The sequence below is a fragment of the Chaetura pelagica genome, unplaced genomic scaffold, assembly GCF_000747805.2.
Source record: "Chaetura pelagica isolate M959 unplaced genomic scaffold, ChaPel_1.0 scaffold97, whole genome shotgun sequence".
In the NCBI taxonomy this organism is placed as follows: domain Eukaryota; kingdom Metazoa; phylum Chordata; class Aves; order Apodiformes; family Apodidae; genus Chaetura; species Chaetura pelagica.
In genome coordinates, this window is record NW_009953944.1 from 719,423 (window position 1) to 743,062 (window position 23,640).

General features: G+C 38.8%; 1 protein-coding gene across 1 annotated transcript in view; it reads left to right on the forward strand.

The window, feature by feature from the left end:
• The window catches only part of GBE1 (glucan (1,4-alpha-), branching enzyme 1), a 152,023-nt gene that overhangs the window by 3,720 nt on the left and 124,663 nt on the right, over positions 1–23,640 (forward strand). Inside the window, exon 5 of the mRNA XM_010001784.1 lies at positions 3–277. Within this exon, the coding sequence (XP_010000086.1) occupies positions 3–277 (275 nt within the window). The remainder of the gene's footprint in view (positions 1–2; positions 278–23,640) is intronic.

Consider the following 23,640-nt stretch of genomic DNA (forward strand, 5'->3'; position numbering starts at 1 on the left):
AGGCCTCCGCCGTGGGCCTCTCCGCTGGCGTGGCCAATGTTGCGGGCGGACAGACCGTCCCTCCTCTTCTGCGCCGTCCCCCGCGGCCTCTCCGCCGCTTCAGGCGTCTTCGTTGTCCCCCTCGGGCCCGCCTGAAAGCGGCATCGTTTAGTTATGGTGGGTGGGGAGCGGGAGGGGGAGTGGTTCAGAGGCGAGACTGGCCCTGGGGGCGCGGGCAGGTGCGCCTTGGGCAGCTTGTGAGGGCGGCTGGCCGGGCTGCTGTGGCTAATGGAGATGGGTTTTAGTCTAGCTGTGGTAACCGCTAAATAAAGTGCTCCTCAGTCTCCTCTTCCATGAGAGCTTTACTGTGGTGCATTTTTGGAGACATCCCTGTGAATTGGGTAAACATACCTACTTCATAACCTTCCCGAGGTTGTGAAGTTTGTTTTCCGCACCTCACCTGGAATCCCCGGCTCAGCTCTTAGTTGCTACAGGAGCGGAGTGTGCGTTAGGTTTGTTTCAGGTGGCCGGCCTGAGCATCCCTGTTTTTTTTCGTCACTCGGCGACAACTGCGACAGCACCTCTCTCGGTGGGACGGGCGGCAGGCCTGGGCGAGAGCCTGACAGCAGCGGCTCAGGCTGGGCTGACCTGTATCCTGCACAGCCATCCTGCTGAGTTATAGCAGACTGCTGAAACCTCACCGGCTGTGTGAAAACAGGAATTAGGAGCTTTTATGGTGCAATTTTGTATGTTGCATTTCACTAGCAGCCCTCTGATAATCAAAACTGTAGTACTGACCGGTGCCGTGTATCCCAGAAGTCTGGAAAAGTCTGTGTACGTGGGCGGGAAGTTATGGTGAACTTGTTTTTTTTTTTTTGAAACTGTTTGGTGTTTTTTCCTTTACTATATTAAGACATGGTGCTTTGTGCTTCACATTACCAGTTGTCCTGTTGGGCTCTGGTGGAGAATAGTGCTAAGGTTAGATCTTGTAAAATAGGATTAAAGATTTAGTAAACTACTAGGCTGATTCACAGACCACTTTCTCAAACTGTAATCTCTTAATGATAGAATAACTGAGTGTTTAAACAAAGGTTGCTGGCAAGGTTGTAGTGCTTGAGAAATACTTAATTGTTTTGACTGGGTACCAGGGTGTATGATGTAGTGAGTGGACAGGTCTAGCTCTTAATGAAACCATTCATTAAAACATTTGGGCTTCCCAAATGTGCCTGCCATCTAAATAGGCACACTGGAGATGGCTCTGTTTGTTTTCCTCAAGACAGTTTGGCTGAGCTGAATGTGGTGAGTTTGCAAAACTTTCATGCGCTTCTGAGGTTAATCCATCTTGAACAGAGAACTTCAGACGATTCTATATTGTCCCTTGGCTTCTGAACCTCAAACTGGTCACTAACCGTGTAAGTATTGTGGAAACATGTATGTTAATTAGATTAAAAGAATAAAGGAAAGCTTTTGTGACAGCCTGTGGTAAACTGAATGTCTTATTCCAAGCCCAAACAGCAAGCCTGTCCTGTTTTTCATCCTGTGGATGGTAGCGAGTGCCAAGGAGGAAGAGTTTAACAAGGAGAAATGCCTGTTGGTACCTCAATTCAATGCTTATCCTGGTATCAAGAGTGCTCAGGGGAAAGTAATTTTGCAGCTGCATTGCTGCTTGTGTGAAGAACCAGTTCTTTAGGGTGTTTTGAACCTCTGGTATGTCAGTTTCACTTGCTTTCCTCCAGTTCTTGTACTGGAAGAAGGGGTGAACGACCTTGCACAACTGTGTTCACTGTGTCCATGAAATCCTGGGCAGTGTGGAACTATATAACCTTTGTTACTGGCTGAAGGACCCTGATGGGTTGGACTGATTGTTTTATGAAGGTGGTCCACATGTGTGATTCTTTGCTGTTTTTCTTTCTTGGCCCCTTTTGAGATGGGAGTTAGAACTGAAAACAGTCTTTGAGTTGAATACAGTGTGGGTTAATACAGTTACCTAATCATATAGTACTTGCATAACATCCTTCAAGTAAAAGTAAAGCAAAATAAACTTTGGGAGCTGTCTAGAAGCACTAATGTATTTAAATGCATTTAACTTTGAAGTTCCAAGGACACATACAAGGTACAGTTGCATATATTAATCTTGAATCCTCCTGGTAGTAAATTGTTACACCTTTAGAGATGTGGCAGTTATTTTAGATGGTGATTTAAATGTTGATAATGTATTTGTGGAGCCTCTCATTAAGTAACCCAGTGGATTAGATGTATCTCACACATAGTGTAGAAAAGGCTGTGATGAAGCAACTGGGAATATGTGCTGTTGAGCAAATTATGCATTGGGAGTTGTCTTAATTAAATATATATTCTTAAATATATATTTGGTATTAGCAGTTTTTGTACTGTACAAGAATAGGAAAACTGGGTAGAACAAATAACAATCTGTTCATTATTCCTTCTCATATAGTGGCTGACTTTATCTGCCTTTGTTCCTCAGACTCCCAGCCCGTGGCATTTTTTTCCAGTTTAAGAGTTTAAATGACAAAGATACATGTAGTTTCTCAGTTCAGAAGGCTCAGTTATTCCTGATAAAGGGGACATCTTGATGAAGGTGGCTGTTGTGTCTGGTACCCTGTAGCACCAAAAGTTATTTACTTGCTTGGATTAGGAAGCTTTGGAAAAGAACAGAAGTGAAACAGACTTGATCAGATACAGTATGTATGGATACTTCTACTGTAGTAGTCTAAATTTCTTAAAGTATATAATTATGTTGACTTTAATATTAAACAAAATAATGATGGGAATTCCGTAGCATGTAACTATCATACTGTGTATTACCTAGAGAAATACTATTCTGTCAAAAGCCCCAAATTTTAAGGGTACTTGAGAAACAAAGCTTTTAAACATTTGTCTGTGGAGCTCTTTATACTGTGCCTTGTGAAAAAACATTTAAAAATATCCTCCCTTAATCTTGCTTAGTAACAGTCTATTCTTCAGAAGGGAAGGGAAAGAAAAGATTTAGGGTCTGTTCTTGATAGTGATATTAGTAAGTTGCTGACTCATCCTTTGGACTTGAGTCTATTGGCTGTTTTATCCATAGCATTATATTAGCGTAGTCAAATTTTTGCTAGTGGAAACTTTTATAACTGTTTATGCATGACTGTTGTAGGTTGTTCAGCTAATGTGATTAGGATGGGTTATTTTTGCACTCGAAGCAAGGCCATTTCTGCTGTTGGGTTAGGTTGCCCAGGACCTTAGGTTTTGCTGAGTCTTTGGAGACATGTTTCCACAGCCTCATCAGGAAGCCATTTCCAGTGTTTGGCTACCCTTCTTGTAAAAACTTCTGGTTTAATACTGCAATTCCTTTGTTGCAGCTTTTTTTTTTCCTTTTTTTTTTTTTTTCCTGTGTACCTTGGAGGAGAGCCTGGCTCATTCTTTACTCAAGGCATCCCCCCCTTCACCTGTCCCTTTAGACAGCTTAAGACTGGAAGTGTATATCAGCAACCCATATTAGCTTTTTCATATCTAGTCTGAGGAAACACCGTGCTTTCAGACTGTACCCATGTGCCATAGGTAGTAGTAGGCAAACCAGGAACAAGAAGGCAGCTTTCTACAGAGGCCTCCCCCTGTCCTTCTTCACCTGTGCTTTGAACAGATCCATGTCTGTCCTGCTGGAGCTGGCATCCACCTTGCCTGCTCTGTGCTGTGCCCCTTCACCACCAGGTGAGTTACTGCATGGCAGCATGCCTAGTACTGAGATCTTTGCACAGTCTTTTTTTTTTTTTTTTTTTTTTTTTAAGGGGGGGTGGGGCGTGGTGTTGAAGGGTAGACAGGTTTTAGTTACATCAGCCTGGATTCTACAGTATAATATAATTATACCGGTTCCAGATTTGTGATGAAGTGAAGCATGATTTTTCCTGTTGGTTTCAAGGATTGTCTCCTTTAACCTCTTGTGAAATTTACCTTCCTGCTTTAGACAGCTGACTTTTTCCCATTTTGTGTGTGTTTTTTTTTTTTTTAATAAAGCCTTGAAAAGCTTTGAATGGATGCTTTGATGGGAACAAAGTGTTTCTCTAAATAAGCAATGCCTAAAATGCAGTGCTAGGCCCTAGTTAAGTCCTAACCATGGACTCTGGTCTGTAATAGTGAAATGAGTGAGTAGCAGGAAGAAATGGATTTCTGGTCACATTGCCTCTGTGATACTTTGTCATTCATGGGCATATTGTTGCAAATGCTGCATGTGGGAAAAATAGAAATCTGATCTGTAATTTTTACTCTCTTTGCCTGAACTTGATCCTGAGTTGGGCAGTGGGATATTTTCTTTGGGAAGGGGGGCAGTCCTTTCAGTATATACAATGAACCATTCAGCCTTGACCAAAATGCACACTGTTCAGAGCTTGATACAAGAATCTACTTAAAAACCAAACATAACCCCCAAAGTGATAGTATTTGCATAGGATATCACTGTGCTACATTGTTTGACCATCTGTGATATGTTTTCCTGCAGTATTTTGTTAACTCCCAAGTGTTATTTAGGCTAAACACTTTGTATAATTTAGTATGTATTTTTGGTCTTTTCCCTCTTAGAACATAATTGGTTCAATTAAAACCATTAATACCTGTGGTGTAATTGCATTTTATGGAGTTACAAACTGGTGTTAGAAAGTGCTGCCCATTAGAATTTTCTGCTATAGCAACATGCATGGCTTAGTATATTTTACCAGCCCCTGCAACTGCCTCTGTAATCTACTGACTACATATTCCTCAATGAAAGCTTTTTTTAGTAGTTCAGTTTACTGAGTAAAAAAGTAAAAATGTACCACTGCACATCTTCAGTCTTTATATTGATGAAAGCATCAAACAGAACATTGATTTGTTCAGCTAGACAGAAGACCAGCCATAGTGCTTGGTCATAGGTATGAGTTGAGAGAGAAGGAAGGTCCTATTTCTGAAGTGCTGGTGAGTTTTTGGTTGAGAAGATTGAAACAACTACTCGGTGGCTTTAGTAGCTGGATCATTTAACAAGATATCTGTCAGCTCATTCCTAGGTTTCTAGTAATATTCTTAGACTTACACACCCTTACTAAAGGGAAATACTTGCCATTATCCTACTTATATCTATCTAATATCAGATTACTGCTGCTTTGTGATGGTTCTGTCATTTTTTTCTGTTTAAGAAGTGCACAGTGGTGGGTACTGACTGAGGTATTGAAAATGAAAATAAAGTATTAAGGCAATGTGTCAAGTGTGACAAGGTTGGGTTTTTTATTTAAAATGTTTAAAATGTAAGTTTTCCTCTGCAAAAAACAAAGATATTCTGCTAAAAAAAACCAAACAAGTTGTTAGGTATAATTTGGCTGCTGCTTCCTCAAGTATCTGACAGCTTAGTTGGTAACCGTTACCAAGTTGAAGGGCAGTTATTAGTGTTGATTCCTGGCCATGCTGCAAAGAATAGGCTTCCAAGCTGCTTAGAACAACAAAGTCTGCTTTGCCTCATGTTGCTGTTGGAAGCACCTTAATAATGAATGTTATCTGGATGTTATTTGCACTTAAAGTCTAGTGTAGACCCTTGATCTAATATATCAGAATAGACATTTGAAGACCTGTCTAATGACCCAGGTCAACTAGTTCAGTTACATGAACAACTTGAAACTCTTCCATTAATTTAGATATTTCTAATACTAGAATTATTTTAACCTGCTCTCTTTATGGTTAAACCCCCCATCTTACTGACGTGTTTTTTTTTTTTTTAAACATGAAGCTCTAATTTTATTGACTGATATTACTTGAAGGTAGTGGTAGCTCTAATCCTTTTTATTTGACACACTCCTTTATTTTGTGCTCTTGCTCAGGCATAAAGTTCCAGTAAGTGTGGAGCTACTCTCCCCAAAGGAGGAATACCAGTGATAGAAGGTTATGCTGAGGTAAAAAAATGTAACCTAGATCTGAAAAAGATCAGTCACACAAAGTTCACTAAGTGTATAGTTCATGGAACAGGAAATGTGTGTTTCAGCCCTTGTTACTTGAGCTAGTCTTGCATTCATTGAGCAATTTGTCTCCATTTGTGTGTTCTGCGGTCCTTAAAAAGAGTTTGGGGTTTGGATCTTACCACTTTCAAGTGAGGCTGTTAAAGGATTATGTCCTTTGTGGTAGGACTAGAAAAGGAAAGAAACCCTGCTGAAATGATACTTTAGGAGAGACTTCAAGTGTTGGTATTTCTTCAATTCCTCCCATTCAAAAAAAAACCTCACCTTTTTGGTTAAGGAAAGGTCATAGGAATGTTGATAAGCTAACATACATAAACAGACTTCATTGGTCTTGGAAATTGTTAAATATCAGTGCAAAGATGTGCATCTGGAAGAGACTTAGTTTTCTATTTCTGGGCCCTGTTTAGAGTCTGATCGTCATTTGAACACATGTTCAAGTGAGGAAACTGATGGAAAAGGCTCTTTAGGAGACATTGTTTCGGCACAAGTGGGAAATAAACTTTTAGTGCTGATCACAAATGGATGTAGGTAGTTTTAATACAGTTAGAGTGAGGATTTTTGTTGACAAAACAATGCGTTAGATGGTTCTTAAATGCTGTGCCAGCTGTGTGTGTGTGGGGCAGACTTCTGTTTTGAGGGCACTCTTTTTTCCTAGCTTGTCCCTGATAGGCAGACTTTATGCAAGTGCAGGATATGTCTCCAGGCATTCCCCATGGTCACATGTGAATGTGGTGTCATCGTCAGATCTAATTTTTGGATGTATAAGCATTTGATAAGATACTTTGAAGGAAAGGCAGGAGAGCCAGAGGGTATTGTCTGAAAGACTCCTATTAAAATCATGCTGAGTCACTGTATGCTTTAAATGAAAACGTGCTGCATTACCACAACTGTTTGGAAAGTGCCCGTCTAGAATGAGTTCATTGCATAAACTTAGGAGTCAGCAGCTCATTTTAGCAGCTTTAGGAGCCATACTGATAGTACTGTACCTGGCATTCCAGCAAAAAAAGACAAATTTAGTGAAAACTGTGTGTCTGGCTAAAGCAGATACCTTGTACATCCCTGTTTATGTAAGTAAGCCTTAAATATTGTCCCGATAGTGGCGTCTGTCACCTGGTGTGCAAGAAGCCAATCCACACACAGAGTTGAGCTTTTTGCTTTAATATCCAATTCTATGCAGAAAAAGGAGAAGGGTGGTGTTCCACAAAGCAAGCTCAGTTTCCCAGAAGCAAGTGCTACTTTTACACCCCAAAACATAAGAAAGACCTTTATCTCTAACATTATTCTATCATTTGCACGTGATTAACTAATTCCGTGCTTTCATTTAAAAGGGCAAGGCTCAAAAATGTCACTATGCATGCTCAAAGAGTAAGGGCCTTGTTAGTAGGGGTCCCTCTAGCCTATGGGTAGATATTTTAGTATGCTAATATATAATTAATATATTAATGATACATTAATATGACAAAAACAATTACTTAGTGTTTTACACCCAGTGCTCAAGCCTGTAATCCAGAGAAGTTGTGGAGAGTTTCAGTGCTGGGCTGTTGACTACTTGGGATGTGTCTTCTGTAACTGGAGTTTAGTTTTGTCCAATTCTTACTGTTTCACTCTTATGCAGGCTCTCTTTTTTTATTCTGCATGTCTCTTTTGTTCTCTTTTATGCAGTTTTTTCTCAAATGTGATTTTTTTGCACCCCCCCAAAAAAAATAAATTCAATTAATAACTGACATAATTGCTATTAACATTAATGTTTGATACCTGTTGTGGTAGATACCCAAAGTTTAAATGTTCCTAGTTTGACAGGGGTTGGTAAACTGTAAGTTAATTAATGCTTTCCATTCTAAGACTTATGTATCTCATCTTGAAATTATGAAAATTTGATTGCTTTCTGCAAGATTTATTTTGCCCTATATAACAGTTCTTCCTGCAAAATGTCACTCCTCTAGGAAATTGTTAAAGGTTAATAGAAATATGAAGTGTTGCATACTGCTTTGGTGTATCAGCTTTTTTGAGAAAATTTGGGCAGCATGCTGGTGTTAAATACTTGCACAATAGCTTTGTGTTGTTACACAAACAGTAGCAATGACTCCACATAGAAGCATTTGTGAAATGGTAGATGTGGTGGTTTGGGACAGGAGCTGGTGCAGGGCCTCTCCTGCCAGAGGTTAGAGCTAAAATCCACCTTTTGTGAGAAGAAGTTACAGAGAACTGAAAGTATCACAATCTGTATACTTTGTACATAAAGGTAAGAACTTGAGGTAAATTTTTTTGTCAGTTCTCAGGTCCTTCCTCAGTTTGTATTTTGGTTGGACTTGTCATTTGATGCTACCTCATCTCTGTCCCACCCTGCTGCAATTGCCCTTGTCTCTCCCAAAATCCTTAACAACCTTAGAAGTAATACAGGAAAAATGGGTGATGGGGGAGAGGAAATTCCTCCTTTGTAAGAAAGGAGTGAACAGGGTTGAAAAAAAGGCATGCTTTACAACTTCAGCATCTGCTTAGACTACAGGTTTTTCCTATGAGAATGCTAAAGCAGTAAAGAATAAGGTAAATCTTCTGCATACTGAATGGGCGAGGTGACTCAAATCTACTGTCTGAACAAACAAATCCTCTCTCAGTTGAGATGAGCTCCCAAGCTTTAACTTAATCTTTAGAAAGCTCATGGATTATCATATCTTTCAAGTTCAATACATGGATGTTGTTTACACTAAAATATTTTGGTTTTTGAGAGTAGACAGTATGTATCTATGTCACAGAGCCAATGGCATGGGCTCTGTGAACATGTATGTGAGGTTTTGCAGGGAAGCATAGTCTGCTGGAAAAGGTTCTTCATTATTTCAATAGGAATCAGATGTGTTCTGTACATTTTTCATTCACACTTAAGGGGTAATTTAGAAAAGTACAGCTTAAAAAAAGAGCCAGTGTAGCAATCATTTTAAATTTTTCATCTTGCAGGTAGTATGGTGGCTGTACTATCTTCTGCTTTTGGTCCTGTCTGTAGGAGGCTAAATGGTTGGTACCTACTTGCCCCTATTTTTTTTAAGTTAAGGTGCTACCCTCTTTACCCCCATGCTTCTGTCTTTTTTAAGCTCTTTGCTACTTTCTTGCCATTGGCTAGGAGTTGAACAACAGGCACTTGTGTGATGCTGAACTAATTTCAGTTTATATCACCAGTAGAAAAATAATCTTTTCACTGACAAGCTCCAAAGGGATGGGAGAGAGACTGCTGCAAAGCATAGCACTTAGGTTAGGTTTTTTCCCTTTCTTCAAGAACGCAGATCAAAACAGGCATTACTGTCTGTTGTGTCAGGCAGTAAGGGAGAAAGCCTAAAGGGATAAAGGCTGTAAAAAAAAAAAAAAAAAAGGAAGAAATTAAGATAGCAATTTGGTACTGGTGACAGTATTCTTAGTCTGTACAAAATGAAGGCATTAGTAGTTAGTTATATCTTAGCTTTCAGTGGTGTAAAGTTTTTTATTTGGGTGTGAAAGCTAGCTTATCCTTTGTTTGCTGTACAGCTTCCTTTGTAGATTTTTAGGAAACTACATGAAAGTATTTTTATTAATTGCACTTTATATTCTTAATGCAGAAGTGTATACACACAGATCATCTGGAGGTATTTCTAGCTAACATGCATGTATCTAGCCTCCATTGGGGTTCATTGGAAGTTTACTGACTCACATATTTGATGTGAGTTTTCTAGCAAGTTCTTTAATGCTTAATTTTATAAATATCTTCAAGTTGTTTTTTTGTTTGTTTGTTTTTCCAAAATATTGCTGCTTTATTTCAATTCTGTTTACAACAATTGGAATATATTTAAGGAAAAAAAAACAGGCTCCAAACAGTCTCCTTTAAATAGCAGCAAACAGATTTTTAATAGAAATGCTGTTGCAGTGTAATTTGAATGTGGTTACAGTGATTAATTCTTCCAGACAGAAAATTGTAAATAATGCTTGTTAGCATTTGATTTATTTGTTGAACTTCTTCGGATTTTCTTTGTATCATCCAAAAATTCAGGACAGAAAAATCTTTCTAGTTACCTTTTACCTGTTATCCTAAAATAAGGAAATGTATGAATTCATAAATCTATTTGTAACTTCATTTGATCATTATAAGTAATGTAAATAAAAAAACACCTAGAAACTGAAGACTCCCCTCCCTTAACTTCACTCTGGCCCCATCCCTCAGTTTCAGATGCCACAGTTGTGGTGGTAAGTATATGTAGAACTTTTGGAAAGTTCAAAGTACTGATTCTGTTTGCTGATGTGATACAGAGCTGATTTTTTTTCTCTTGAGAAAGAAGCATTGGTTTATATAATGTCAGTGTATGAGAGTATGGTGTATGAAATGTGTATTTTTTCAAGTTGCAAAGATAGACTCAAGTTTGCAGAAGGAGGGCAAGACTGGGGGACGTTAGAGATGTAAATTATCAGACAACCTATAGATAGTATCAGGTACTGACATTATATAGGAAAATGTAACTGTCATTTGTATGTAAATACCACCCATCTATCCCTAGAATTTGCCATGAAGTGAATGCTGATTTTAATGTGAGCTGTCTGTTCTCTGCTTTTAAGATTTTATTTTTTCCCAGAGACAAGTGTGAGGATGTTGTAAGGCTGAATATGTCACATAAGCTAATCTCAAATTCAGTTTGTCCTCACAGGTCAGTTCAGGGCACTCCAGCTGGTTACCAGGCAGTGGCTGACTACTCAGACTAATGTTCAGGCTTCTCAAGCTGACGTATGAGAGCTAACAAAGCCAGTGGGTCCTGTTCAGTGTCACCTACTCCTCAAATACAACGTCTTCTGCAAGACTTTCAAGAGCTTGCATGCATGTATTGTTTAAACTAATTGCTTAACTTCTTATTCAATTGGATGATAAAAATTCTGTGATGTTTGTAAAGTTCTTAATGACAGCAGAAGACTCAACCTATAGATTTGATTGTTCAAAAATAAACTTTTTTTTTTTTTTTTTTTTCTGAGGAAAGCAATCTGCCACTTTTTTCATTAAATGATAACACAAAGAAAAAGCAGTGTTCTTAGTACAGAAGTTAACCTTGTCCTTAATACCTTTAACTGGTAGAACCTGTCTGTAGCTTCCACAGTTGGTAAAATAAAGATAAGCACAGTTAATTAGTGTATGGAGATAGATGCATTTCAGCTACAGTTTGAGAATCCTGGGAGTGACTTGAGAGACTTTACTAAAATATTAAGTGCCTAAAATTAAAAAAAAATAAGTGCCTAAATAGACGTAATAATTATTCTAACTTTAAAATTTACTGAATTTGGATCTAAATAGTGCTTGAATGTCAACTATGTTAGCACAGCCAGTAAACCATTTTTTCATTAAATGATAACACAAAGAAAAAGCAGTGTTCTTAGTACAGAAGTTAACCTTGTCCTTAATACCTTTAACTGGTAGAACCTGTCTGTAGCTTCCACAGTTGGTAAAATAAAGATAAGCACAGTTAATTAGTGTATGGAGATAGATGCATTTCAGCTACAGTTTGAGAATCCTGGGAGTGACTTGAGAGACTTTACTAAAATATTAAGTGCCTAAAATTAAAAAAAAAAAGTGCCTAAATAGACAAAATAATTATTCTAACTTTAAAATTTACTGAATTTGGATCTAAATAGTGCTTGAATGTCAACTATGTTAGCACAGCCAGTAAACCAGTAATGCTGTTACTGCACACTAACAATGACTGGATTAAGGTATCTTTGCCTTCTGAATAGGATCTCTTTTAGACCATGAAGTTATGGACTGAGTATTAGAAGATGAGTGATGTCTTTGAGTGTGACTATCAGCTTTTATGTATTTGACCAAGCTATTTGGTTTTTTTCCTTAACATTAAATAATATAAACAATTTTATAAACAAAAACATGCTTTCTTTAATACCAGAGCTGTGGACCTTTGAATTGCAGAACAAGATGTAAGGCATCACCTTCCCTAATATAATAAATAATATATTGTTATCGAAGTAGGCATCAGACAACTTTCAGCAAGTCATGATTGACTTTGAGTGCTTTCCAACTCAAAATGAAGGTAGCTGTAATGGCAGTTGTGTTAAGTGTCACTGTTGAAGACTTGGACCATAATGACTTCTGACAGATACATCTTCCAGGTCCTACAGAGGTAGGAAGTGCCAAGCATGTAAAGATCTGATATATTTTTTTTTTCTTTTTCAGATACTCTGCTGAACAGCTTATTCACCCTTGCATAGCAGGGATCAGTGTCATTTACTCCAAAGCCAGTAACTTTTTGGTTAATGATCAATTCAAACAGTGTTTTCTCAAAAATGTTGAGTCAGTTCTGGGTTGTAGGTTGGCTAATCATTGTGTTACTTGGCAGGGAAACTGAAAAAGGAGGTATTGAAATAGGTCTGGTTTACAAAAAGACTTTGCCAGTATCGCATAGAATATTGGAGAAGTGGTTTTGCAGTCAGTACAGTTTATAGGTGCAAGAGCATGCTGTTGATAATACAGATTGTTACTGGTGCCCAGTCCAATCCAGACAAAGCTTGTAGTTATGAATTGCTCGGTCTAAGTCATCTGCCCTATGTTACTCGCCAGTAACATTTGCTAACACAGTAACTAGCACTTCTAATATAAAAATGGATTTACAGCAATAATCTTCACATTCTGAAAGGTCAGAGACAGCTTCTAGGTGCACTTGCATAAGTCCTTTAGATGTTACTGGGTCTGACTGAAGTACAGATTTTGACAGCACATTTGTGCAACTTGTGGACTTTACTAAGAGGAAACAGATTGGACTTAAGGTATTTGACTCTACTAGTTACTGTAGGTCATCAATTTCAAAGGCTGCTCTTGACATTGTTGACTCTGTCAGCAGCTTACATGGTTGGCTGTTTAACTGTAAAAATGCTGGTGGGGTTTCTGCACAGATAGGTTTTCTTTAATGAGGTTTGCCTAATAGAAGCAACAGCACTTAGTCTATCCCAAGGAAAGCAGTGGGACTGTAGTAAAGTTCAGTGATGGCTGCATTCCTTTTTGAAATTTTCTGAACCAATTTTCATTAATCCGGCCCTTGTTCAAAACAATGTTCAAAACAAATGTGCTGAGAAAGTTGAGAGAAAGTCTGTTTTATTACATTCTGTTTTTTAACTTCCTGGGGAGGAGTGGCTGGAGAGCTGCTTAGCTGAGAGGGACCTGGGGATGCTGATTGACAGCCAGCTGAACATGAGCCAGCAGTGTGCCCAGATGGCCAAGAAGGTAAACACCATCCTGGCCTGCATCAGAAATAGTGTGACCAGCTGGACCAAATAAGTGATCCTGCCCCTCTACTTGGCCTTGGTGAGGCCACACCTTGAGTACTGTGTGCAGTTTTGGGCACTGCAGTATAGGAAGGACCTTGAGGTGCTGGAGAGGGTGCAGAGAAGGACAACTAGGCTGATTAGGGGTCTGGAGAACAAGTCTTATGAGGAGAGACTGAGAGAGCTGGGGCTGTTCAGCCTGGAGAAGAGAAGGCTGAGGGGAGACCTCATGGATCTCTAGAATTGCCAGAAATGAGGTTGTAGTGAGGTTGGCCTCTTCTCCCTAGTGGCTAGCAATAGGACAAGATGAAATGGGGTGAAGTTGTGGCAGGGGAGGTTCAGATTGGGTTTTGGGAAAAATTCCTTCACAGTGTTGAGGCATTGGAACAGGCTGCCCAGGGAGGTGGTGGAGGCACTATTCCTGGAGGTGTTAAACACCATGTCCACCCATTGTTTTTGGGAGATGCTTTAGTGGTTAGGGATTGTAGGGCAGACAGTTGGACTTGATGACCTTGAAAGTCCTTTCCAACCTTGGTAATTCTATGATTCTTGGTCACGTTTCCCAGATTCTGTGGGTTGTCTGCCTGAACTGTAAGAAATCCAGGGATTTGTCAGAGGTTAGAACACTTTAAGACTCTAAACATTTTTCAGCATTCATTCTGTCAATATTGGTGCATGATAGATGTCAGACAGCATGGTGTGTACCATAGTGTCTGTTACAGTATTTAATACAAACAATGCGTATATATTGTTAAGTGGAACAAGTATATGCTTTAGCCTTTGGTGTTTCATAAATTAAGTACTATAGTGATGATGACTATTTGCTGCTGTTTTCTGTTTTCAAGCTATGAAGAGAGTGTCCAGTATGGCTGTTGTTGTGGGCAGTGTTTTTTTTATATAATAGATGAAGTAGTTATAAAATCACTGGAACAAATAGGTTGTAATTGCAACCTGTGGTGTTACTTTTCATGATGGCTGCTGCAGTGACATGGTAATTGCAGATCACACAAAATGTCAATAACTTTTGTAGTGGATTATTGCTTCTGCTGGCTCATTCCTTTGTGCTCTGCTGTGGTAGTTGATGAGAGAGCTGGTCAAATGCGGGGAGCTTATATAATTGCATCATTGTATCATGTATATATGAGTAAGATGAATATCAATCTTCAAGTTAGAATAATGGCATATTGCAGTACTAATTCTTACTGTTCTGGTATCCTGGCTATATATCCCTAAGAAATTTTATATTAGTAGGTGGAATCACATAGCTGCTTTTTGTTAAAATCTTGGAAGTAGAGGTAACTGTCAGATCTGAAAAGAATAGTTTCTGCACTGTTCATGATGCAATTTTTATTGGATACATGCCAGTACTCCATTGAATACCATGCATTAAGGGAAATGCTTATACTTTTAAAAAACCTAGCCAAACCAGGAAGGTGTCATGATAAATTTCTGATAATAAAAAAAACCCCTATGTTATTGCAAAGGAATCTTGAATTAACTAAATATTATGAAATAAAATATGGCATCTTTTTTTTTTTATTTCAGATCTTGGCATTTATTCTGCATTGCGTCTTCTATTTGCTGTTTACATTACTTACCTCATTCATACTTTCTCCTGCCACCAGAAGAGTTTTCCAACATGCTTGTGTATTTTTTACACAGGGAGCAATCTGTGGTATATATTGTGAGTGTGCAAGCCAGCACGTAGTCTTCAGGGAGTTCAGGATTCTGTTTTGCAAAGTGCAGCATCTGGTTAGCTCATCAAGGTATTGGGAGGAAATTCCTTCCCAAGCTTTAATGGTATGGGAACATTTTAGAAAGGTAAAATTAATAATCGAAGACCTACATACTTAGGGCAGGTTTTTTTGGCATTGTTCCTGTAGCCTGTAATGTCTGATACATCTGGCTTGCATGTTCAAGTACACTTTCAGAACAGAAGTATTTCTGGAGCAAAACTTACCACAATTGCTGATTGTGTGTAATTGCTATAGCTCTTACTATTTCAGTGTAACTAAAATACGTTAATCAAAACATGCTGCATACTTTTGAAACTCAGAGTTTTCATGAATGCTGTTAAGATCAGGAAGTAGAGCATGTTGTCAATGTGTATGAAGCTGGTGGCATGGGACCAGGCAGCTCACAAATGGAGATTGCAAACAAAAGCTGAAGTTACAAGTGATTGTATAATAGGGCAGTGTTTGTTCTTCAGTTTTCAGCGTTGCTAGTAACTGAGGTCAATTAGCAATTCAGCTCCTTCCAAGATATGCTATTCATGGATTTGGTAAGGGACCACTGTGCATTTGTATGTGTTTTGTGTGACTTTTTTTTTTTCCTTTGAACTGTTTGAGCAGTGAGGATTTTCTGTACCCTTGCAGTCAGCAAACTTTGAAGTTCACTGAATGGACTTCAGAATAAGCTGTCCTGGATGCAAGTTAAACTTGCTTCTAGCTTTATTTTGGTTTCTGGGAGAATAACCAAAAAAAGAAAATGTAATAATTGATTTATGTAAGCTGAGATAGTTTCTGTTGCTTTTTGACTCTTGCCCCCATAATAAATGGAAACCACTGTGACAAATAATTGTAGTTTAGAATTTATTTTTAAAGCAAACTTGGAGGGCACTGGATGCTGAAATGTGATCTAGAAAGCGCAAGTTGACCAGCTGCAGGATAAGATGTAGTTTTTAAGTGTAAGCTTTGCATGCTGTTTGTTATAGTAAAAAGTTGCCATATCATGTTCTGTACCACTTGTGTTAATGACATCTGCCTATACCAAAATGCTTATTTTGAAACTGCTTACCTGTTTTGCATGATAATTTAATATATAAACAATAAATAGATTGAGGAATAGCTTTTCCCTTCATGCTACCTTAAACTTTTAAGAGAACTGTTTTCATTAGTTTTCATGTTGTTATGTGGTGTGTTTTTTGTTTTTTTTAATTGTGGCTATGTGTGAGCCAGTGCTGTAGGGGAGCTGAACAAGAGGGCTGATGAAGAAGCCAACTGTGACTAGGTCCTGTATGCTGTTAAATTTTCTTAATAGAATGGTGTGGTTTCATCTTTCTTTTCCTTACTATGTGTCTCAAAAGAAAAAAAAATAATAATCTGGACTCTTGGTGAAAGCTGTCCAGTTGGAGAATTTCAGTTCAGCTTTGTGTGCCTGTGACACAGCACGTTCCAGTAGTGTGCTTTGTGTATTGACCCTCAGTATTCAGCTTTCTGCTCTTTTATGTACAGAAAATCTTTTTTCTTGTTCTCAAGATCAGCATTGTGTTTGTAGCTTGATTTTTATGAGGGCACAAGCAGAATCTGGGAGAACTGCCTACTCTCTGGTTACAAATCCATGGGCCCCAATGGCATGCACTTACATGTGCTGAGGAAGCTGGCACATGTCATTGCTAGGCCATTCTTGAGTATCTTTGAAGGGTCATGGAGAACAGGAGAAGTGCTTGAGGCCTGGAAGAAAGCCAGTGTCACTCTAGTCTCTTCAAAAGTGAGGAGGACCCAGGAAACTATACAGGACAGTCAGGTAAAGCAGTGGAAAAACTGATTCTGGATGTCATCTGTAAGCATGTGGAGGAAAAGGTTATCAGGAGTAGTCAGCATGAATTCACCAATGGGAAATTATGCTTCACTGATCTGATAGTTTTCTATGATGGCATGACTAACTGGGTACCTGAGTAGAGAGCAGCAAATGTTTTACCTTGTTTACTTTTAGCAAGGCTTTTGACAGTCTCCTGTAGCATTCTCATAGGGAAGCTTAGGAAGTGTGGGTTAGATGAGTGGACAGTGAGATGGATTAAGAACTGGCTGGATGGCAGAGCTCAGAGTTAACCTGTGGCATGGAGTCCAGCTGGAGGCCTGTAGCTAGTCGTATACCTCAGGGGTCAATACTAGGTCCTGCTGGAAAGCAGCTCTGCGAAGAAGGACCTGGGAGTCCTAGTGGATGACAAGTTAACTGTGAGCCAACAATGCTGCCCTTAAGGTCAAGAAGCCCAATGGCATCCTGGGTTCATTAAAGGGTGTGGCCAGCAGGTCGAGGGAGTTTATCCCCAGGTCAAGAAAGACTAACTACTGGAGAGAGTATAGCAAAGGGTTACAAAGATGGTCAGGGGACTGGAACATCTCTATTATGATGAAAGGTTGGGAGATCTGTTTAACCTGCAGAAGAGAAGACTGAGAGGGGATCTTATTCATGCTTATAAATATCTACAGGGTGAGTGTCAGGAGGATGGGGCCAGAGTCTTCTAAGTGATGTGCACTCACAGAACAAGAACTTAGTTATTTTGAGCATGACAAAGCACTGGAACAGGCTGGCCAAAGAAGGTTGTGGTGTAGCCTCTGGAGATAGTAGAAACCTGTGTGGATGTGATCCTGTGCAACCTGCTGTAGGTGAACCTGCTTTAGCAGGGGGAGTTGGACTAGATGATCTCCAGAGGTTGCTTCCAACACCAACCATTCTGTGATGCAGGCTGCATACTTTGGGATAAGAGGCTGCCTAAAGGAAGGTAGCAATATGATTGACTTGAGGTGCAATAATACTTAAGAGCTCTTTTCCTGTAGAAAGCCCCAGGAAGGGGACTTGTCATGACATTTGGAAGTTGAAATCCATCTTAGATGTGTTGGAGTATAAATGTGACTCCCCCAAAATTCAAGTGTTAATATGTAAGTGCAATGCAGTTCTAGGAAAGCTTTAATGCTACAAGAGGGATGAATTACTGGTTTGAGCTCTTTACCATCATTACAATCAGTTTTTGTTCATATGGCTCATTATATTGATGTGACTTCGAAGTTTTGGTTTTATTGTGCTTTTTTTGCAGTAAGCAATCTGAAAGTTGATACTTTATTAGGAATAATTTATAATCATAAGTTTCTCTTGAAGTCACCTGGCAAGTTGAAAATTTGTTTTATTCAGCTCTTTGATGCATATAAGGGGCAAAACCAATGTCTGTTTCGTTTAGACCAGAGATGAGATTATTGCTCTCTCACACCTACATGATACAGTGCTTGTAACTCACATTCTGCTGACCTTGAGTGTGCTTCTCTTGCTCTGACTCCATGTGGAACATCGAACTTAACTTACCAGCTGTGTGATATTTTGGGTTTGTAAAGGAGGCTGTGGTTCTAGCCTGTGTTTACATGCCTGACCTGTACTGAAGGACTGGTAGAGGGAAGGGTATTTCTGAGTCTCTTACCTGCCCAGTCTGTTGCTGAAAGTTTTTTGTGGTAACTGAATGCGAGTGTGCTGTGTAACAAAATGCATTGGGGTGCCACACTGGGCTTTTTGAACAAAGGTACCAGTAAGCTTTGCTGGTCCACCAACTGATGGTCTGCGCTTTAATGTTTAAAAGAAATGCAGTAGTTCATCCTTAAAACCACTAAACCACTCAGAAGAATATAACAATAAGTTTTTTTTCTCTGGAGTAAATGAACGATGGACTCTTAAGAATCCAGGCTTCCTTCAAGTGCTTTTAAAATTAGGGAGATGTACAGCAAGGGGCTATAAGTATGTGAGAGACTAATGTGTGGGCATTAGGCTACTTCAAGCCATTCCTCTGCGGTGAGTCAGGCTGATTCCCTCCCTTGTGATGCAGTGGGAAGCCTGCCAAGGAAGACAGACATACTAAATGCTACTGCCCTAGATAGTAACAGGTTCTTCTTCAGAAGCCACAAAGGATATTGTCATTGTCCCCTGTTGATTTATTCAGGATTTTTAAGTTCAACTTTGTAGAATTAGGGCTGATGCACTTGATTTAAAGTTACTAAAAGCTGACCGAAATGTAGGGTAAGGTCCAAGGTTTTGTAAAACTCATAGTAAAAAAAAAGTCCTTGTCTTGTAAAATGTTATTGCTGGCATAAGTGAGAGTCTGACAGTAGTAGTTTCAGGGGGATTGCTAGTCAGTAGCTGGAAGGTACATAAGGTAAGATGTGTAACTTCACGCAACTGCTGATTTTGGTGAGATAGAAAACAAGAGGTGCCTTTCCTGTAGAGATACACTGATGTTGAACAGCAGTTCTGTGCTTCACTTCAGGAGGAAGGCATGGTATCATTACATCTTCTGGTCCTCTCTGCTTCACAATACTCAAAGATGTGGAGTTTTAGTTGTTTTAGTTAGTTATCCACGGAGATGTGTTATTCAAGAAGAAATACTCAGGAATTGCACCAGTAATACTTAGTTAAAAAGGTTAAGAAGGAAGATTAAAAAAAATCTATAATATTGGATAATATCCAGTATGAAAAAAAATCTTGCATCCATAATCCTGTACCCAAAGTGTAATGTACTTCAGTGCTGAAAACTCTGGAATATCTTGTCAATATTAAATTAATTTATAATACCAGAATGCTTTGAAATAATACCTTATATATACACATATACACAAACTGTGTGTGTGTGAATAAATACATATATGCATTGTATGTACTATGGAATTATGTAATTTGTATAAAAGGAATTGAAATACAAATAGCTAGGTATATTGGTTTCTTCTGAATGTGATTATAATTTTAACACTTTACAGCTAATATAAATGTAAAAGTTTACCCTACACATATTGATAAATACTTAAACTGATTTTAATTTATTCAGCAAAAACTTGCTAATAAGCTATTTGAGGAAAAAATGTTGATAGCACAATAATGGCAAAAGTTGTTTCAAGGTAGCAGCTGGGCTGTTTTGTCCATTTTTCAATTTGTTTTAGCACTGTGGAATTCCTTTATCTGTGTGCTTAGATACATATACAAATAAAATTATGCAAGGTGTAAAAAAAAGTAGGGAAGGTGTGATTGCCAGTAATCTACGATATGTTAGAATGCTCTGACTTTTGCAGCACTTGAAGTGTTTCTCCCATTATCTGTATTCTTGTTGGTTGTTTTTTTGTGTTTTTTTTTTTTTTTCTTGCCATGTTCCTAGTTTTTCTTATGCAGAACTGGCTTCTTTCATTAAGTGTAAAGTACTAAATATTCATTGAACAGTCGTGGTTGGAGGGGACCCCTGAATGCCAGCTGTGTTCCAGCCTCCCACTCAGAACTAGGGCAGGACTGGGTTGTTGAGGATTTACTTCTCTTGTGTCTCAAACCTACAGGGATTGACATTCTGGACCCTCTGTGGGGCCCTGGTCTTAAGGGAGACTTTTTTTTTTTTTCTGGTTGAGTTGGCATTTACTCTGTAATTTCTTGCATGTTTTACATTAAGATCTTTCATCTTGTTTCAAGTCAGATGACAACTGAAAAAACATTCTAACTGGCAGTGTACAAACTGTGCACATTAGAAAGTGAAGAAAAGGAGATTACACCTATAGATGCTAATGGATGTGCAACCTTGTAGAAGCTGAAAGTGAGTTCAGCCTCTCCAGAAGAAAAAAATGTTTAAGTATGGAAATTTTGGGGAGTTACATACAATTAAAGCTTATAGATACATTGAGGGAATAATAAATACCCAAGTTACTCTAATGTGTTGAGTATGTGTGGTGAAAACATACATGTTAAGTTTTTGTGTATTTTTTCTTCCATGATGCCTCATAAGTCTTTACCAGCTTTATTCTTGTTGCACAGTTCATAAATAAAGAGGTTAATTTCCTGACAAACTGTGAATAACTGAAGTTGTTGGCTCATGGTTTTCCTCCTTTGTTATTCCCTTGTGCAGCTGCATAGCAAGTTGACCTCAAATAAGTCTGTGCTGGCTGAAGCTCTGGGACTAACCTGTTGTCCTGCTTGGCTTAATTTTGTAGGCTTCACTTTGGCAGCTCTCCAGGCTGAGAATTTGAGCTAGTAGAGTTTTTCTAGGCGTAGTTCCAATAAAAGAGATACTACTTTTATGTTCTAGAGGAGAAAATGAAGGAATGATGTATGTGTATACCCCCAATGTAAATTCCATATAGTCATATACATATTTACATTTTCTCAGCCAAGAGCATAGTGCACTGCTTTTATTATTTTGTACTTTAAAGATAGATAGTTTAAAATACAACTTTTCAAGCAGGTCAGTCAGTGTAAAATGTCTAAATTCCTCTATAAAGAAGAAAAAGCATATTTAAATTGTCATAGGAATATAGTGACAGGGATGGAAAACTACCAAAAAAAGAGAAATCCCATCAACATATAGTCCATTAGTATATTGCTTAACATATTGCTGTTTATCCATCTGAATTAAGTCAACATTTATTGGTATTAACTTTTCTGTACAAAATGTTATATATAAATAAAGCTTACATAAAAAAATTATATATGAATGAATTTTCTAGCTTTAGTTTTTGTTTGAGAAGGTGCTTAGAGAGTCTTAAACAGACAAGATGAATCTGAAATTGTAAAAATAGTTTTCTCCACCCAATTGACAGCTTGTTCATCTTGTGTTTCTTAACCCCTATTAGATAAATAGATTAGATAAATGTTAATATTCCATGATCTCTGAAGCTTTCCCAGTAGTACTTTCAAAGAGTAAGACTGGTTTTACTTGACTGTTCAGCGTATCAGGATGAAGAACCCCGGCAACACCAGGCTTTCTAAGTGTGTGGGTTTTTGCTTCCTCCTTCATGTCCACCCTAAGAATTGTTGCAAGTGACTTTCATTATGTCCTAAGTTAACTCATCACTTCAGGTATTTTAAATCCTGATGTAAACGTCATTGTCTTGCTAAGTCCTGAGTCATATATGGCATTTGGCTTATGAGCAGTAGTGAAGTATTAGTTACTACTATCCCCTCTCTTGTTTACTATTTTCTTTACTTTGTATCACTTCAAAATTTGAGTCACCAGCTTTCTAATATTGTGACAAGTTGAATTGTAGACAGGAGACTAACATGTTCTCGGAGGCTGCGAAGTAATGAGAACTTGTATAGTTACTAGGCTGTCCCTGCTAACAAAATACAGCCACAATACCATGAGAAAGCAGGTGTCTTGGAAACTATGTCCTGTGTGCGTATGAACTTAAATAATGTGAAAATGAGTCTATGGTTAGGATGAATCCAATGACTGTTGAGCAATGCTTTTTCTGCAATTAAGCGCTTAACATTTTGATATGCAGCAGTTCATGTAACTACTCAGATTAAAGATTGTGTCAAGGAGATACAGTAGCTTAATGTTTTAGAAGAATAGCTGAACTTTGAAATCTGAATTCTTCTGCTTTCTAAAGGTGTTTGAATATTCAGTATAAGTACAGAATTGGCACCATCTTTTTTAGACGATGGTGCAAATTAGTTGCTAACGTGTATTTGTTATCTCTGTACTCGTTCTTTCTTAAGTCTGGAAAAAGAGCAGCTTTTAAGCTGCACCTTGGAAATGCTTGGATACCAAGTAAGCTGTTGTATATAACTATTTACAGCAGCAGTCAAAAAACATGCTTTTTGCTTGCTTATCTTCTGTGGGAGTGGACTTGATTGCCTGGGACTAGTTGTTACACATTCCTTAAGTACACAGGTTCTACTTATATTTTTAGTATGTTGCTACTATGTTATAAACATTTCAGTAAAGCCAAGTGCTGGGTCCTGCATTTCAGTCACAACAACCCCAGGCAATGCTACAGTCTTGGGGGGAACAGTGGCTGGAGAGCTGCCCAGAAAAGAACCTGGGGGCTCTGGTGAACAGACTGCATAAAATGAGCCAGCAATATGCCCAGGTGGCCAAGAAGGCCAACAGCATCCCAGTGTACATCAGGAGTAGCATGACCAGAAGTAGAGAGGTGATCGTGCCCTTGTACCTCAGCACTTACTGTGTTCAGTTCTGGGCCCTTCACTACAAGGACCTTGAGGTGCTGGAGTGTGTCCAGAGAAGAGCCACTAAGCTGGTGAAGGAGGAGTGACTGCTGGAACTAGAGTTGTTTACCTTGGAGTAGAGGAGGCTGAGGGGACATCTCATTGCCCTCTACATGAAAGGAGGTTGTAGGGAGGTGGATGTTGGCCTCTTCTCCCTAGCGAATAATGACATGACCAGAGGAAATGGCCTAAAATTGCAGCAGGGGAGGTTTAGATTGGACATTAGGAAGAATTTCTTTACTGAAAGAGTGATTAGGCACTGGAACAGCCTGTCCAGGGCAGTGCTTAAGTCACCATCCTTGGATGTATTCAAGAAACATGTAGATGCAGAACTTCAGGGCATTCTCTAGTGGCTGAGAATGTAGGTTGTGTATTTGTGGTGTTTTTATCTGTTTTGTGGGGTTTTTTGTTTTTGTTTTGGTTTGCTTTGGTTTGGGGTGTTTTTTTTTTTTTTGTTCAACTCTGATTTCAGAGGTCCTTTCCAACTATGACAAATCTGTGATTCTGTGATTTTGCATTGTGTGTATGTGTCACCGTTTGACTTAGGTCCGACAACAATGCTCTCGATCCCCCCCTCCCCCCAACCCAGGTAGGGAAGGAGAGAGAGAAAAAGAGAGAGACTTGGCTGGATTGAAAACTAAACTACACAGCTTTAATTAAAACACTAATGAAT